Here is a 17,875-nt window from a genome sequence, read left to right as displayed (position 1 = left end):
TCTGGAACCCTCAACTATCCACCTGGAGAAGCGGATCACCTGAGAGAGTGGCCTGACACTAGACAAAGGAATCCTGCTGGGGCCTTTGGCCATGTCAGCACCTCCAGACTGTCTGTGCTGGAGGTCAGGCCTGGGAAAAACCAAGAGACAGCAGCAGAACAGAGAGCGTGAGCATGGGGTGAGAGCCTGTGCTCTGCTGGGAGTCATGCCTATCCGGCTCCCGTCCTCACTCTGACCCCCACCCTGGGCAGGTATTTAGTTGCTAAGCCTCAGCTCCTCCACCCTAAAAGAGAGATAATAATGTCAGCCCCAAAGAGTTGCTGCAACTATTAAATACAGTATGTAAATCATCTGGCACAGGGAGTGGCAGAGGGTTTCTCAACTGGGGGCAATTTTGCCCCCCAGGGGAGCATCTGGAGATATTTTTGGTTGTTACAACTGAGGGGTGGTAGTTACTGGTATCTAGTGGGTAAAGATCAGAACGCCACAATACATCCTACAATGCAAAGGACAGCCGCCACAACAAAAATTATGTGACCCACCCTGGAGAATGAAATGGCAACCCACTCCAAATCCCAGGGACAGAGGGGCCTGGCGGGCTACAGTCCATGGGGCCACAAAAGAGTCGGAGACGACTTAGCAGCTAAATAACAAATATATATGTGTGCATATATACATATGTATCTCTAACTGAATCACTGTACCGTACACCTGAAACTAACACAGTATTATAAATTATCTACATTTCAATAAAAGATTTTTTTTAATTAAAAAAAAAACCATGCAACACAAATTGTCATTAGTGCCAAGATTTAGAAACCCTGGCTGAGGACGTAACAGGCACTTCATAAACATGAGTTATCAAATTATCTTTGTTATTATAACTATAAACAATACACTGTCATTTCTTTCCCTCAAGGATAACCAGCATTTGTGATTAAAATGATAAGAGACAAAATACATTACTTACTCTACTTCTTGTCATACTGGGTAACAGATCTGTCATGCTGGAAACAGGAAGAGCTTGTTGCTTGGCCGATTCTGGGGAGCCCAATACCTTTGCAAAGTAAATAACATAGCAGAGCACCAGAACTGTAGTACAGAGTAGCTGAAAAAAAAGAAAATAGTGGGTTTTAATTACACTGTTTTAATGTAAGCGTAATTAAGAAGGGGTTTTCTGGGTGGCTCACTGGTAAAGAATCCACCTGCCAATGCAGGAGATGAGGGTTCAATCCCTGGGTCCTGAAAATCTCCTGGAGAAGGAAATGGCAACCTACTCCAGGATTCTTGCCTGGGAAATCCTATGGACAGAGGAATCTGGAGGGCTACAAACTTAGCAACTAAACCACCACCACTATCACCATAACTAAGATGTGCCTATAGATTTGACCTTAAAGGCCAGTCAAGAAACAGAACTATCTTAATTAACTGTACTTTCTATTGAGCAATGACTCACCTTCTGGAAAACAGTACTAGTGACTAACACCCAGCTCCACTGCAGCATCTCTGGGAAAGGCATCACAACACTCCACCTGACTGGGAAAATAGTTCTTCCCGGCAGGCAGAACATAACTTCCATGACAAACATCCACTAGGGCAACCACACAGCAATGTCAGATACGTTCTCAGATTTGTATCTGGCCAAAGGGATGGCTTTCCCACCTAGACAGCACACCGTGAGGATCCACGTGTCCTGGCTACGCTAATATCCAGGGATGTGCCATCATCCAGGGCTGGGATGAACCCTGGAAACCTGTGACATTATGATTAAAAAGCAGAACTGAGCTGCTGGTTCTCATCTCTGCCTAGCGCATGGGCAGGGCAAAAGCTACCACAGGACTGGGAGGGAAGAGGTGATCAAAGGCCCCATAACCCCTCCCTCTTCCCATCTGAGACAGAACGATGGCTTCTGGTGAGGAGCAGCAGCCTGGGGTTTTGTCTGCAGGTTGGGAAGGAGTATCCCAAGAGCCCCTTTTTACAAGTTCCCTTCTCTGCTCTCAGCCTGAGAACAGCATTGCACAGTAGCTCAAGAAGGACTGGGACCTCCAGGCACCACTTTCAATCTGGAAACACCAAGGCTTATTGTGTAAAAAAGGCACACAGCAAGGACTAAGAGGAGTCTGGATTTAGCAGGTGTAGGCCCTCTGCTTTCCAAACCCATCCATGCCTGAGGACAGACCTGCCACCTACCCTCCTTCTTTCATGCCTCAAACCCTTTAAGACACAAGCAATGCTGTGGGAGCCACACCATCTAATGCCAACGTCCTCTGTAACAAGCACCTTTTCCAGCCCCCTTTCCTGCCTCTGTCACCTTCCCGCTGACCAGAGCCTGGGGAGGAGCAACAATCTCTTCACAGAGTATCCTAACTACAGGATCCCTGCCCCTCTGTTTAACTGAGGAAAAATTCACATAACGTTGACCATTTTAATCATTTTACAGCATATAATGCAGTGGTTTTTAGTACATTCACAATGTTGTATAACCACCACCACTATCTAATTCCAGAACATTTTTCATCACTCTAAAAGGAAACTCTTGGCCCATTAAGCAGTCACTCTCCATTCCTCCATCCCCTGATAACCACTAATCTGCTTTCTGTCTCTATGAACTCACTTACTCTGGACATTATATATTAATGGAATCATATAATGGGTGGCCTTTACTGCCTGGTTTCTTTCACTTAGTATAATGCTTTCAAGGTTCATTTACATTGTAGCACATATCAGTATTTCATTTTTACGGCTGAATAATACTCTATTATACAGATATACCATATTTTGTTTATTCATTCATCAACTGATGAATATTTGGGTTGTTTCCACCTTTTGACTATTGTGAATAGTATTACTACAAACATCTGTATACAAAATTTTGTTTGATTACCTGTCTTCAACTCTTTTGGGTATATATCTAGGAGTAGAATTGCCGGATTATGTGGCAGTTCTATATTTAACATTTTGGGGAACTGCTAAATTGTTTTCTAGAGCAGCTGCATCATGTTACATTTCTACCAGCAATGCATGAGTGTTCCAATTTCTCCATATCTTCAACAACACTTGCTATTTTCTATCTTTTTGATAACTGCCACCCTAGTGGGTGGAAAACAGTATCTCATCGTGGTTTTGATTTACATCTGCCTAATGACTAATGATGCTGAGCATCTTTTCATGTGCTTATTTATATATCTTCTCTGGAGAAATATCTATTCAAGTCCTTGACCCACTTCTGGGGTGGTTTGTCTTTTGTTATTGTATTGTAAGAGTTCTTTATTTTTCTAGACTGACTCTTTTTATTTGAGTCATGATGCCAAGGGGTAAGGGATCTGTTTCAGGAGGAACCAGGAGGTAAGCTGGAGAAAGGGGAGTCCCAGAGCCATAGGTGGGGCTCCCCTGCTGATATGAGATGCTGTTAGCTCTTCAACCTCTCCCACAGAGACTGACAGACAATGTCCCAGAGAAGAACTCTCAGAAGCCTTATGATAAAGATGCCAATAAAACTCAAACTCAGAACTGGCCTAGCTGACCTATGATCTATGACGTATCCTGGGTGGGAGCTACAACAATCAGAAAATCATAATGCAAGTAACTTTCCCAAGAAGAGTCAACCAATAACTGGGCATCTCTATGACCCTCCTATTCTATTAGGGAGAGTACATCACAAACAATGATGAACATTGAGAATGGCAGTTCTAGATCTAATAAACTGTGGCAAAAATAATCAGAAGTAACATTTCTAAAACATGCAATTTTTGCAAGCTGCTTTTAGGAAGCAATTCTCATTCTTAATCTACAATTTTAAATATAGCTCTTCTATGTTTCACAGAAATATCTGCAGTTTTTGCCTAGGACACAGGAAAACATTTTCACATAAATCATTACTAAGAATTTTAACTTGCTTTCCAATATATTAAGAAAAATTACAAATTAGTTTCAACTATGGGATGGTCTGATAACTACTTTATCTTAGGTTTCATTTTTTTAAATTAGCACCTATAGTCTAGCTATGGGGGGCTTCCCTGGTGTCTCAGTGGTAAAGAATCCACCTGCCAAGCAGGAGATATGGGTTTGATCTCTGAGTCCTGAAGATGCCCTGGAGAGGGAAATGGCAACCCACTCCAGTATTCTTGCCTGGAAAATTCCATGGACAGAGAAGCCTGGCAGGCTACAGTCCATGAGGTTGCAAAGAGTCAGGGACATGACTTAGTGACTAAACAATAAAAACAACAATAACAACAACAAAGTTATATTTTTAACAGAACTAGAAAGATGAACTAGAACTAGAGAATGGGATAGAATTGAAGCCAAAACTGCTAAAACTGAAAGCATACCTCCTATGACATGATTTACGCCCTCTGAATTAGTAGAGATTTCAATCTAAGTTTAAAAGAGGCTCGGCAGAGATGCCTGCTATTCTGAAAACAACTGACTGAAATTCAGGGAAAATAACAGGCAATTTGATTCCCACCCCACCCCCTTGCTGCTTTTTTTTCTCCTCCAGAAGACTGTCAGACAATCAAAGATCAGTTTGATATAGGCTTGCCCAGAGAACATCTAAAGAAGTTTTCATGTATGAGAACAAGCTTTCATGTCCCCCTGACAGTGGGGACCTGGTGAGGGTCACATCCGGCCTTGGACAGACGTGGCAACCAGAGGAGAAGCAGTGCCAAGACCATCCTTCTAGAACTTATAGCCTTCTCCACACGCATCAATACTGCAAGTGTAAACCACGCAGTAACAGGAACAAGAAGTAAAAAACAGATGGAGAAACAGAGATTATACAAACGTTAAATGTCATAACTCTTACCTGGGCCAAAGAGAAAATATACAGCCCCCAGTGAGGCAACCACAGCACAAGAAGAGCTGTCAGGATGCTCTTGAGGATTACTGACAGGCTCTCAGCAATCACCTGCAAACCCATAGTAAAGGGTATACTTTAGAGACATTATTAAAACTAAAAAGGCAAAAGAATCCCAGACAATCTGGGATAATGGTTACCCTGGTGGTAGGGGTGGGTGGGTAATACAGTTGAACACAGTATTTATAATGTTCTACTTTGGGACTTCCCTGGCAGTTCAGTGATTAAGACTTCACCTTCCAATGCAGCGGGTTTGATCCCTAGGGAGAAGGCAACGGCACCCCACTCCAGTACTCTTGCCTGGAAAATCCCATGGACGGAGGAGCCTGGTAGGCTGCAGTCCATGGGGTCGCTAGGAGTCAGACACAACTGAGAGACTTCACTTTCACTTTTCACTTTCATGCATTGGAGAAGGCAATGGCAACCCACTCCAGTGTTCTTGCCTGGAGAATCCCAGGGATGAGGGAGCCTGGTGGGCTGCCGTCTACGGGGTCGCACAGCGTCAGACACGACTGTAGCGACTGAGGAGCAGCAGCAGCAGCAGCAGCAGGGGAGCTAAGATCCCACATGCCTTTTGGCCAAAAAACCAAATATAAAACAGAAGCAAAACTAACAAATTCAATAAAGACTTTAAAAATGGTCCACATTATAAATTTTTGTAATTAAAAAAAACTGCTGCTCTATTTCTTTGGTTGGGTAGTAGCTTCATGGATGTTTAAGATTTATATATATGCTATATACTATATTGTTTTGTATGTATCACTTCCCTGGTGGTGGTTCAGACAGTAAAGAATCTGCCTGTAGTGCAGGAGAGCTGGGTTTGATCAGTGGCTTGGGAAGACACCCTGTAGAAGGGAATGGCTACCCCAAAATAAAAATGGTTCACATTAAAAAATTTTTTAATTAAAAAAAAAATACTGCTCTATTTCTTGGGTTGGGTAGTAGGTTCATGGATCTTTAACATTTATATATTATATACTAAATTGTTTTATATGTATCAAATAATACACTTTAAAAGATTAAAAAGTTTATATTATTATACAACTAAACAGAATCACTAGGAAAACCTGAAAAACCTCTACGGTCCTCTTAAATTCTTATTTAAACTAGTAACTTCCCTATTAGCAAACCTGTTCTTCATTAATAGTGCAGCAGATGTAAATTTCAACCAAGCCCATCTGACAAATCTCAAGTGAATGAACTGAACTGATCATGTTACCTTTTTCAAATACATTTTACATGCAAATTTGAAGAGTATTCTCTTTTATAAAAGCATTTTTAAAAAACCACTCTTTTGTTCATTCTTCTCATTTCTCATTCACAGCAGAAGGGACACTGACCTTGAGCTTGACAAACATATGTGCTTGTGCCAAGACCCAGAAGGGCTCTCCCAGAAGTTCCACCACTGCTGAGAAGCCAAACACCACCACCCCAGTTCCATAGTGGGGGACAACGTGAGGATCAGGCACTTCAAGCAACTTTAGCCAGACCCAGCCCAAGAACAAGGACCAAAACACACCCAAAGGGACTCTAGAAAAGGGAAAAAAATGTCTGTTAATATGCTAAATATAACAATAAAAATAAATATATATTAAAATAGTAACACTGAACAGAAAAGAAATATAGTCATGATAAAAACAGCTACCACTTATTCAGGCACTTACTACATGCCAGGCACTATGATTCACCCCGTTTATCTCACTGAGTCCTCACCATAATACTCTGTCATTACCCCCACTTACAAGATGAAAAAACTAAGGCTGACAGGCTTTGGGTAATTTGGCCAAGGTCTTAAACATCGAGTCAAGGGCAGAAGCAGGACTCAATCCTGATCTAACTCCAAAGCCTGCTCCTATCCACTGTGTTACACTGATTTATAAGTAAAACTCCCAGAAGTGCCTGCTGTTTGCACTTAGAATGACTAAAGGATGGTATAGAGCTGGTCTTGTACTTCAAATAACTGGAAGTCCAGTGCACGGTATCCCTTTAGGTGTGACCAGAAGACTTCAGCATGACTGGGTGGCTAACAATCATTCCTCTAATAAAATAAACACCTACCAGCCCTTACAACACTCATCTCCATGAGGTAATAAAGAGTTATGCAAGGGAAGGACTGGGAAACCATTTGAACCACCAGCCCTCCCAGCAGGAACTGAACTGCAGAAAAGCCACTGCAATTTTTAGCTGATATACTTGGTCCTCAAGAATATTTTAAAAGGCTCAGAAGTGAAATCAACATGACAAAACTGAGCAAAGATACAAGGAAACACTTCAAAAGGCTTTCAAAAAATAATAAGTGGTTGTTAAAAGATCAGAAAACACTGTAAGGAGAAATGGTTAGGAATAAAAAAGATGGCACAGGCTCAGTGGGAATCAAAACAGCAGAAACAGCCTCCAGAGGCTGAAGGAGGTAGAAATGGGGCTAGAAAAGTGGTATAGAAGCCCCCACCCAAAGCCTCCTCCTGGCTCCTGGCTGTCCTGAGAGAAAACAGCCAGGGAAGCTCCTTCACACAGATGTCCTCCCCTTCTTACCCCATGCCAATGGCCCAGAAGCCCATTGCAAAACCCAAGCTGGAGACTATTCAGCTTTAGGCAAGAAATGCTGTTTAACTTCTCACACTTACTACACTTGCCTCCGTGAAACTGTCTGCGGCCAAAGCACAACTCACGTGAGCCACAGGAGGTTGACAGTCTGGCTCCAGTCTCGCTGGGCAGCCCCACTCAGACATGCTCTACGGAAGGCCTCTCTGGCCAGGAAGATGGTGGTCGAGTAAAGCAGTGTTAACCTATAAAGGAAAAGCAGAAATCAATACCATGTCTAGGTTTTTCAGAGACAACTTCAGGCATTTTCCAGCAACTGGGAGGAGGAAAAGTCTCAGTTATCTTGGTGGTGATGTGGAAGGGCAATGGTTTCTTACAGAAGCCCCTTCCCCAACTAATCTGACCCACACAGTAACAGAGTTAGGAACCCAGCAAGGGACATATGAGTGTGTGCCCACAGAGAGTTATGCCTAGGAGAGAAACTGCCACAGGGGCCCCCAAAGGCTGCAGCATTTGTGCCTATGCAGAGGTGTGGCTCTGGCCATAAGGAGGAAAAAAGGACAAGATATGACCCCATACAGAGGGCCTCCTGGTCACCCTAACACTGGTGACCTAATGGCCCCTGTGAAAGAAGTTGAAGCTCTCCTGGGTGGAGAACCTCAATGCAGGCAACGAGGCTGGCAGCCATGACTGGGGCTGCTGTAACCCAGATAGGCAAGGCCTGTCTGCATCCCTCCTGGAGGGCAGCACCTAGGTGGATCCTCCTGCTCCTTAGCAAAGAGTAGCTATGGTTCCCCTTCCTCAGCAGGCAGTGACCTGGATGAAGCCAGAATGGGGACGGCCCAGGGCAAAGGTACCTGAGGTTGCCCAAGGACCATCCTGCAACTCAGTGTGTCAGCCCAAATGAGAGTGAACCATACCTTAAGCAGATGGGCAGGCCAGATAAGGGCTGTCAGAGCAGGGATCTGGCAATCTGGGGAAGGCCAGCTGGGCAGAGGCCCAGACTGCTTTACAGTCTGAGTACCTAAGAGACCTTGGCCCTCTTCCTTCCTGTTTTTACAACAGCATTTCTCAAAGTATTGCCCCTACTTCAAAATCACCTGAAAAAACTGTCAAAATGCAGTTCCCGGACACCTCCTCAGCCCCACCTACTGCAAAGCCCACCAGATGATTCCTTTGCCCACCAAAGTTTGAGAACCTTCATTAAAGCTCCAAGAACAGCACCAAGAGCATATGTTCAGTAAGTATTATTATAGATGTAAAATGCTGTCTGGAACATACTGTCTTGTTTACCAGAATGAGAAGACACACCTGAGAAGCTAAGCTATAGTGAGCACGCACATCGCTTCATATACTTTTGTGTCATTTGTGAAGACAGAATATGTGTGGGTGTCCACGAACAGACAGGCGGGGAGTAGAAGAAACAGAGTCTAAAAGACAAAGCAAGCTGGCTTTCTAAGAGCCTCCGAGGAACTAATGACAAGGACTCAGTTCTCATCCCACTGCCACTTTCCAATTATAAAATTCACTAAGGAGGGAGGGAAGGTGGCTGCTCTGGCCCTGCAATTACAAAGCACATCTTCACGATCTACAGAACTCCTGCTTCCTTTGCTGTCAGCAGGACAAGAACACAGGATTATACCTGAGTTGGAGTTTCCAGTGAATTACTCCCACTCCTCTCCTAGGTTCTAAGAGCAGACGCAGTGGAGGAGCTGGCAGAGAAATGTGCATTTGGAGGCAGCTAATGGAAAACACCATGGGTCCATTAAAAGCAACATCGCCCGCTCATCCCCCAATCCCAGCACGCTCCTCTTCTGCCCAGTGCTGAAACACTCTGCTTCCGGTAAAGGTCCAGGCTTCGAGAATCTGAAGGTCACACACAGGTACAGAGTTTGAAGAAAACCCAACTAGGGATGCGAGCTGTGGACAATGCCAGGGTACACCCCTCCTTACCTGACATTCACTATGCCGACAATTTCCTTCGATAGGAAGCGAAGAATAAATGCATTCAAGACAAAGGTGATCAATCGAAACAACACCTACCAAAAAAAGAAGACGAATACATAAGAATAAACTGTATCGGGAAGGTTTACTTTGGTGAAATGAACACAAGATGGCTGCTCTTCTTAATGTAATGACATACAGAAGCTTTGTCAGAGAGATTCTTTCTAAAATGTTCAACCTGTCTGTACTGCTTCTGAAACCTCATTCCTTGGGGTCTCTTGGCACTCATGTGCAATGGTCAAAGAACCCAAGGTGCTTGGAAGTCTCCCTAGTTTACTGACAAGAAGAGGGAAGCTGTGACAGATTCGCTGAATTTCTTCAGGTTCAAAGTCAGGCACTCCAGTAGGCAAAAAGGGAATTCTAGTTAGTGATTCACAATGGCCCTCCCTTTCTAACCTATTTGGAAAGAACATGCACTTAGCAAGTGGAAGCCTGCATGATAAAGCAGACTTACCAGGAATTATGGAGTCTAATTTTTCCTTCTTTTCTGCCTAGTAATACCTAAGCACCTGATACCGATGTTGAATCTCTTTGAACTTTAGTTTTGTCAATTAGGAAGCAGAAAAGGCTATATATATTTACTGAATATTTGCCACTTTCCAGAGAGGAGATGAAATATCTTTTAAACAACTGCAATAAGATAATATAAAACAGAGGGAAAAGGAAAAGTCTAGCTAATGCCGTTGGAAAAGAAAATGCCCCCAAGATTTTCAAGCCTGTCAATTCAAAAAAACCACCTGAGCAAAGAATTCTTCCCATGAGACAGAGAAAAACAGGTTGCGATTAAATGAGGCTGTCAAATGAGGATAATGGCTGGGGCGCAAGCCTCACTAAGTGACACCCCCTCTGCAACCTGGCTAACTCAAGGGCACTCCAGAGCAAATGATGCAAATGACAGATCACTTCTGTGTCAAGCACTCTCAGAGTTACATGTGAACAGTTACTATCTGGAAAATTCAACTGAAATATGCCAATGGACCACAGTGATATTTCCCACAGTATATCTCTGGGTAAAGGTATGACCAAAAAGGAGACTGCAGTCTAACATGGTCCCCAAAGTGTCACAAAGCGGCAAGGTCTCCAAAGCCAAGAAATCACAATGTTAATCTTTATGGAATCCAAGATGACCTTCTGAAAATCTGAGGAAAGCTCGGTAGCCTCTCCTGAGAAACATGCAGGTACATAACGTAAGACACCAAATTCTGTATTCAGTTTTAGAGATTTGAAACGAATTCATGCAACTCTTAACAGAAAAAGTTTTCTCAGCTCAGCATCTCAACTCACCATTTAGCTAAACTTGTCTTCAAATTTTTGTAAGCCTCAATTTTCATCCCTGTCAAATGAGGCAACCTGTCTCACAGAGTTGATAACAAGGACCAAACAACACCATGGAAGTGAAAGCATTTTTGAAAAATGCATACAAATAAAAGGAATTAATAATTTCACTATGGCTGGCTCGGAGTGAAGACAGGCAATAAACTCTCAAATTCTTGCAGAACACAGTGTAATTGCAAAATTATTGTACCTCAAGTGCCTGCACTGCAATTTGAGAAAGCACAAAAGACTGAATTAAAACACTCCAAGAAACCTAAACATTATGGCTATTACACACACACACACACACACACACAGACACACACACAGACACACACACAGACACACACACACACAGACACACACACACAGACACACACACACACACACACACACACACCACACACACACACACACCACACACACACACACACACACTACTTCCTTGGTGGTCCAGTGGTTAAGACTCAATACTACCAATGCAAGGGATGTGGGTTCCATCCTTGGTTGGAGAACTAAGATCCCACATGCTGTGACCAAAAAAATAAACAAACACATAAACACATTTATGTTAACTTCAAAGTTATTGTTGCTAATAAACTTAGTATCCCAGGCCATATCCATACCTAATTGGCTTAAGGTTTGAGCTAAAGAAGCTAAGAGGTTGTTCACATTCCCCATATTTGCTCCACATAGTGGCCCTTATTAGCAACACAGTCTTCCTTTAACTTTGTAAAGGACTTGATAGTTTTTTCTAAAAAGCCGTTTCACATCTGTTAATTACCTGATCCCTAAAAGCAACGCGGTAAATGCACAGGAAGCAAGTAAGTCTCAGAGCAAAGGGATTTGCCACATGAAAAGCAAATGACCCAGCTTGATCCTATGGCTAAGGCCATCGGACTCCTAGGCTAGTGGGTTTTCTGCTATGACTTGTTTTCTTTTTATGAAGACAATCTCAGTAGTAAGGTATCGTCAAAGGTTGAACAATCAACACTGTGGATAAAGCACTGAATTCAAATAGCTATCAATGTTGTGAGATAGAAAAGAAACACAACTAGGTACTCGGGATTCACCTAATTTAGGGTTACATGAATAGCTAACTAAGTGCATATTTGTGCAAGGAATTCTTCTACATGCCTTACGCAGCTTGTGTCATCTCATTACTACAGTGACCATTTAAAAAGTTCACATTACCATAATAAAAACAGCTAACATTTATTATGTACTTATAATATGTCTAATGACATTATGAGGTTGCATTATCATTCTCATTTAAGATAAGAAACTGATGACTGTAGAAATCAGGAGATTTTCACCAAAGGCAGGCACTTAGCAAGTGACAAGGCCCTAACATGAGCCCTGGTCTGCCTGATTCTTTCTCTCAGCCTCCACATGAAACACTGCCTCTCTAAAATAAGGCAGAGAGTAGATTCAGGGCTTTTGTGAGTAAGGGTTGAAAGGCTCAAGAGCGAGACAGAAAAAATGAAACACATGAATGACATGGCTTCATGGCTAAATGACTTAGAATGACCTGGCACTAGGGTTTAAAGAATCTTTACGATAACATTTGGATCAACTTGCATGTACCACATCTGACAGATGATAAAGATTAGGGCCAAGAAGAGTAAGTGATTTGTCCACGGTCACGCTGCCAGAAGGAAGATGTAGCCAATATACTACTGTGTTAAGTAACAATTATCCAGATAAGCCCAACCCAACCTCACAGCAACCTTATGACCTAGGTACTGTTATTACTCCCATTTTATGAGGAGTCTTGGGTCATGCAGCAAGCACATGATAGAACCAAGATTCCAAATCAGGCCTGTCTGAACCCAGGTCCCTGTTCTTAGCTATGTCATACTGTCTCTCTGAACTCTGCTGCTGCTGCTGCTAAGTCGCTTCAGTCGTGCCCAACTCTGTGCGACCCCATAGAAGGCAGCCCGTCAGGCTCCACCGTCCCAGGGATTCTCCAGGCAAGAACACTGGAGTGGGTTGCCATTTCCTTCTCCAATGCATGAAAGGGAAAAGTGAAAGTGAATTCGCTCAGCTGTGTCCGACTCTTCGCGACCCCATGGACTACAGCCTACCAGGCTCCTCCGTCCATGGGAGTTTCCAGGCAAGAGTACTGGAGTGGGCTGCCATTGCCTTCTCCTCTCTGAACTCAGTGGGGGTCAAAGTTTGAAAAAAGTGTTTGAGGTAAGGAGTGAGACATGGATAAAAAAACAAACAAAAACACCCTGCCTTAAAAAAAATAATTCTAGAGCACCCGAGGCATGCCTTCCCTCCTGCCATATGGGAAATAGAAGGCTCAAAAGGGAAGTGATTTGTCTGCAGTCTCCCAGCTCTGGGCCCAGGTGTCCCCTCTCAGGCGCCACCGCCTCTCGCCAAACCCCTCCGTATTAGCTGTGTCCATGCCGGAATGGGCTCTCAAGGGCCCGAGGGTCTCCCCGTGAATCCCGGCTGCAAGACGGGCTGGGGCCGGCCCCCCAGAGTACCTGAAGAAGCAGACCTGAGGAGGCCAGCCGGGCCGCCTGGCCCAGCACCTCCCGGCTGCCCATAGCCTCGGCGCACGGGCTCTGTCATCAGGAAACGCCGCCGACAACCGACTTCGTCGCGAGAAGATGGCATCACCGAGGGATTCGCTCTCTGATTGGCAGTTTTCTTACGGCAGAGGCGGGGCACTGGAAGATCTGGCCCTTTAAGGGGGCGGGAGGGCGGCTGCATCAGTGTAGTTGCGCCCCTCACAGCTCAGGTTCGTGCTAATCGGTGGTTTGTGTGTCAATCCGTACGCACCCGAAATAAATTAGATACTGTGATCAAACTAAGAGACGCTGTTAAAGTAGCCAAAGCCCCTTCTCTAAAGCTCCCAGCCCATCAACCAAGAAGCCCTACCTTCCCTGGCTTCATATGCCAAAAGGAACAAACTTTTCAAGGACATCTGTAAAAAGAGTCTTGATAATTTGGCCTTCGCTTAGGACATCACAGCCATGGTCCCCTGAATCTGACTGGACAAGACTGTCCCAGTTTTACAGCGAAAACACTGAGGACCACAAGTTAAATACAACATCTTCACATATGTGATTTTGTGTAATGCTTTCTCAAGTGCTGGAAATTGGACCCTGTTGTCAGAGAGGAATAAGGTGAGACCTGGAGATGTGAAGTGACTTGTTCATGTATATACAATTTGTATCTGGGTGGAGCAGACCCCAGGCTCCTGATCCTAAACTTGCCTCTCTTATCTGCATACTACCAATTGTGAGAACAGAGAAGAATGGTAGGGAAGTGCTTCAGAAAATGTAAAGTGCCCAACACAGTCATCAGTTGTTCTGTCCATGCTATCATCTGCTATGCAGGCCATAAAAAGTCCTATCTATCTCTTTTAGGCCCTGGATGATCTGACCCCAACCTACCTTTCAACCACCTTTCACACTATCACTGCCCTTTCCCTGAAACTTTCTGGACTATCCTTTCAGATCCCTTACAGGCCCTAATTGGCCTTTGCTCTGCTGCTCTCTCTGCCCAAAGTGCCCTCCTTGAGGCACCGCCTACCCTCCCAGACTCCAGTGTTTGTGAGTACAACAGCACCTCCTATGGATTGAATGTGTCATCCCCAAATTCATATGTTGAAGCCCTAATTTCCAATGTAGTGGTAATTGGAGGTGTGGCCTTTGGGAGGCAATTAGGTCATGAGAGTGGAGCCCTTATGAGTGGGGTTAGTGACCTTCCAAGAAGAGAAGAGAGAGGAACTCTCTCCCTGCCCTGTGAGGATACAGCAAGAAGGTGGCTGGCTGCAAACCAGGAAGAGGGCTCTCACCAAGAACTGAACCAGACAGCACTTTATCTTAGACTTTCCAGCCTTCAGAACTGCAAGAAATAAATTCCTATTGTTTAAACCACCCAGTCTATGTTATTCTATTACAGCAGCCTAAGCAGATTAAGATAGCACCTGTAAAGCACTTGGTAACCCTCAATAACTCTTAGCACAGTCTGCTTTGCAGTGAAAAGACTAGACTATGTCGAGACATCCCATGGGCTCCGAGAAGGCAGGAATGAAGGCCACTTGACTTTGCCTCCTGAAGCAGTGGCAGAGAAAGTTCCTAATACACCCATGAATGCTTCCTGACCTATTACTGCTGCTGGAAACAGACTATGGAGCTCAAGGCCTGTGCACTACCCCCACTCCCATCTTGCCAGATTAATCAAGCTCTGTCTTATGGCAGAGACTTACAATGTAAGCTTTTGACTATTAGACCAAGCTGGCCCTGAATCCTCGTTCTGTCACTCATGAACCAGGTGACCTCAATATGCTCAGCTGTTAAATAGGGGGTATTATTTGTCTTGTGATGGCAATTGTAAGGATTAAAGTAGACAAAAGTCTGGCCCTTCAGCAGCTTAAATTCTAATGGAAGGAAGACTGGGAAAAAAAAAAAAAAACCCTAGTAAACAAATAATACAATTTCACAAAGTGATAAGTGCTATGAAAGAATGAAATAAGGTAATAGAGGCTCTTAGAAGGGAAGGGAGGAGTGCTGTTCTGGAAGGCAGAGCAAATTAGACATCCACTTGGAGAGGAGAGCAAAATGCTGAGCTATTCAGCCTGTGGGCTGAGATGTCCAAGGCCTTGACCTAGGCTGCCTGCCCACCCCCTCAGACCTTAGGCTGGCAGGTGAGGTAGGCCCTGGCTCCTTTTATCCCCAGCAAAGCAGCTGCCTCCTCCACAGCTCCTCCTTGGAGCACAGCCAGCCAAGAGCTCTTCATGTCAACATACTCTAACCCTAGTCCTCTGGGTGGGCTGAGTGACTAGGGAATCGTTTCACTGGGGGCAAAGAAGGCAAGGAGGAAATTCTCCAAGGTAAGTCCAAAGTGCCAAGTCTCCCAGGAGTCCAAAGTACAGACTCCAAGGGACTTCTAGGCAGGGAGTCAAAGGCCCTCTTCTCTCATTCCAGAGGATAGGATTTAGCAAGGAGACACTGAGCAGATGCTTTGTGCCCAGAGTCATGTGTGGTACAAGGGTGTGTGGGAGAGAAAGAACCGTGATGAGAGTCAGTGAGCACTGAGCACTAACTCCGTGTCAGGTGCTCATGGGAGCACTGTACATGCATGTACCAACCCCTTCATTTTCTCAACAACTCATGAGGTAGGTGTTACAGATCAGGATTCTTGGAGAGCTGCAGAGATTGAGATGCAGTGAGCTTGAAGTTGTCCCCCGCCTCAGCACTGAGCTGCTCCAAAGGCCTCCCCTCTGTTAAAGGTATTGGCACCAACAGGGCCTGGCACACTCCACAGTTCTTGTGCAGGGGTCTAAGCTCAGGGCTGGTGAGCTGAGACTTGTTGGCTATTGCCTATTTTATACCACCTGCAAGCTAAGAATAATTTTTAGATTGGTAAATGGTTAGGAAAAGTCAAAAGAAGACTATTTCATGACACATGAAAATTTCATGAAATTCAGATTTCAGCGTCCACATATAAAGGTTCTTTTTTAATTAGAAAATTGGTATCATGTTGTACATTTCCACTGTGTTTTCAAATTATAATTTTTTTAATTGAGGTATAGTTGACGTACAACATCATATAAGTTTCAGGTGCACAACATTAGTGATTCACATTCTTAAAGGTTATATTTCACTTATAAAATGTTGTCTGTATTCTCTGTTTTCTCATATACCCTTATAACTCATTAATTTTTATAATATTTATTTATTTATTTGGCTGTGTCAGGTCTTAGTTGCAGCATGAAGGGCCTTCATTGCATCATGTGGCACATGGACTCCAGAGCCTATAGGCTTAGTTGCTCCAAGGGATGTGGGACCTCAGTTCCCCAACAAGGGGTCGAACTCATGTCCCCTACGTTGCAAGGCAGATTCTTACCCCCTGGATCACCAGTAAAGTCCTAGCTCATTTAATACGTAGTAGTTTGTACCTCTTAATCTCCACCCCTTTCTTGCCCCTCCCCACAAATAAAGTTTTATAGAAACACAACCACATCCACCCATTTGTTTACTTGTTGTCTATAGTTACTGTCCTACTACAGTAGCAGAGTAGTAGTTTGACCTGAAAAACTGAAAATATTTACTGCCTGGCCTTTTAAAGAAAAAGTGTGTCACTCTTGGTGATCAACATTAAGCTCTGGTGCCCAACGTGCCGTGGACATTTCAATACTGACTGAATGAATGCATACATAAAATAATATTTTAATTCAGTTAAAAAAATGTTTAAGGGTAGAAGAGATTTATTAGCTCATGGCAAGGTCCAAAATGATTAATGATAATGATGATAAGAAGAGTCCTTTCCTGGGGGTCCCTTGGCTTGGGGAACAAGTGACCCCTGGAAGAACGCTAGGCTGTAATTAGTTGTCATTGAAGGAGCTTTCCCCAGGCTTCCCTCCTCCCTTTTGCTCTTCATGCCAGGTAGCCTCCTTGCCAGGGAAAGTTGACCTGAGCTGGCTATTTTATTACAAAGCTGGAGGGAGTGCCAGGGCTGTCGCCAAGCCAGTTAGACTCCTGGGGCATCAGAACAGAGAGGGAGGTGGCTGGTGGGTGGGGAAGCAGGACAGAAGATAGAGCAAGTGGAGCCCTGGACCTTAGCTGGGTGTAGGCAGGACAGCAGGGCATGGTCCCATATACCAGCCACTAGCCCTGCCCTGCCAAGGCTTCCTGCTGCCCAGAGGACCTCCACCAGGGCCCTCCCTGCAAGAGAAACTCAAGAATCAGTCCCTCACTCAGAAGTCCCTGGGTGTGAGGATTCAGCTGTGTTACTAATAATCCATGTTTGCTGAGCCCAGGTAGGCACTGTGCTGCATATTTCTCTTTCATGATCTCATTTTATTCCCACAGCAGCCCCACAAGGTACACACTGTTATTATCCCCATTTTACAGACCAGGAGACTGAGGCTCCGTAGGGTTAAGGACCTGCCTAAAGGCTAGTAAATGGCGGTGCCAGAATTTACACTGGGCTGTGTGACTCTCAGACCCTTAACCAGGACTGAACCAGAGTGTTTATTGTTAGTGCTGAGTTTTGGGGCTTCACTTCAGCAGTTCTGAGTCAAAAAGACTAGGATGGGCCTAGGAATATGCATTAACCTGGGTGGTTCTGATACAGTGGCAAAGCTTTGGGAAGCACAGCCTGAGGACAGATCTCCAGGCACCTTGGAAAATCTACCTC

At 44.3% G+C, this 17,875-nt stretch overlaps 1 protein-coding gene across 13 annotated transcripts in view; it reads right to left on the bottom strand.

The window, feature by feature from the left end:
• RFT1 (RFT1 glycolipid translocator homolog) overlaps positions 1 to 13,298 on the bottom strand; it is a 61,454-nt gene extending 48,156 nt beyond the window's left edge. For all 13 annotated transcript variants that reach the window (XR_014064029.1, XR_014064031.1, XR_014064036.1 and 10 more), the window contains exons 1-6: positions 13,210 to 13,298; positions 9,350 to 9,435; positions 7,525 to 7,641; positions 6,196 to 6,385; positions 4,805 to 4,906; positions 971 to 1,108 (exon numbers count right to left, since the gene is read on the bottom strand). Coding sequence is in view for 2 of the 13 variants with exons in the window: in XM_081525053.1 (XP_081381179.1) it covers positions 971 to 1,108; positions 4,805 to 4,906; positions 6,196 to 6,385; positions 7,525 to 7,641; positions 9,350 to 9,435; positions 13,210 to 13,272 (696 nt within the window). In the remaining 11 variants the exon portion in view is untranslated. The remainder of the gene's footprint in view (positions 1 to 970; positions 1,109 to 4,804; positions 4,907 to 6,195; positions 6,386 to 7,524; positions 7,642 to 9,349; positions 9,436 to 13,209) is intronic.
• Between the last annotated feature and the right edge of the window lie 4,577 nt (positions 13,299 to 17,875).

The sequence above is a fragment of the Giraffa tippelskirchi genome, chromosome 9 (genome assembly GCF_054371585.1).
Source record: "Giraffa tippelskirchi isolate mGirTip1 chromosome 9, T2T-mGirTip1v1.2.pri, whole genome shotgun sequence".
NCBI classification, from domain to species: domain Eukaryota; kingdom Metazoa; phylum Chordata; class Mammalia; order Artiodactyla; family Giraffidae; genus Giraffa; species Giraffa tippelskirchi.
Note: the sequence above shows the minus strand (reverse complement) of the source record. Positions and strands in the feature narration are given on the sequence as shown.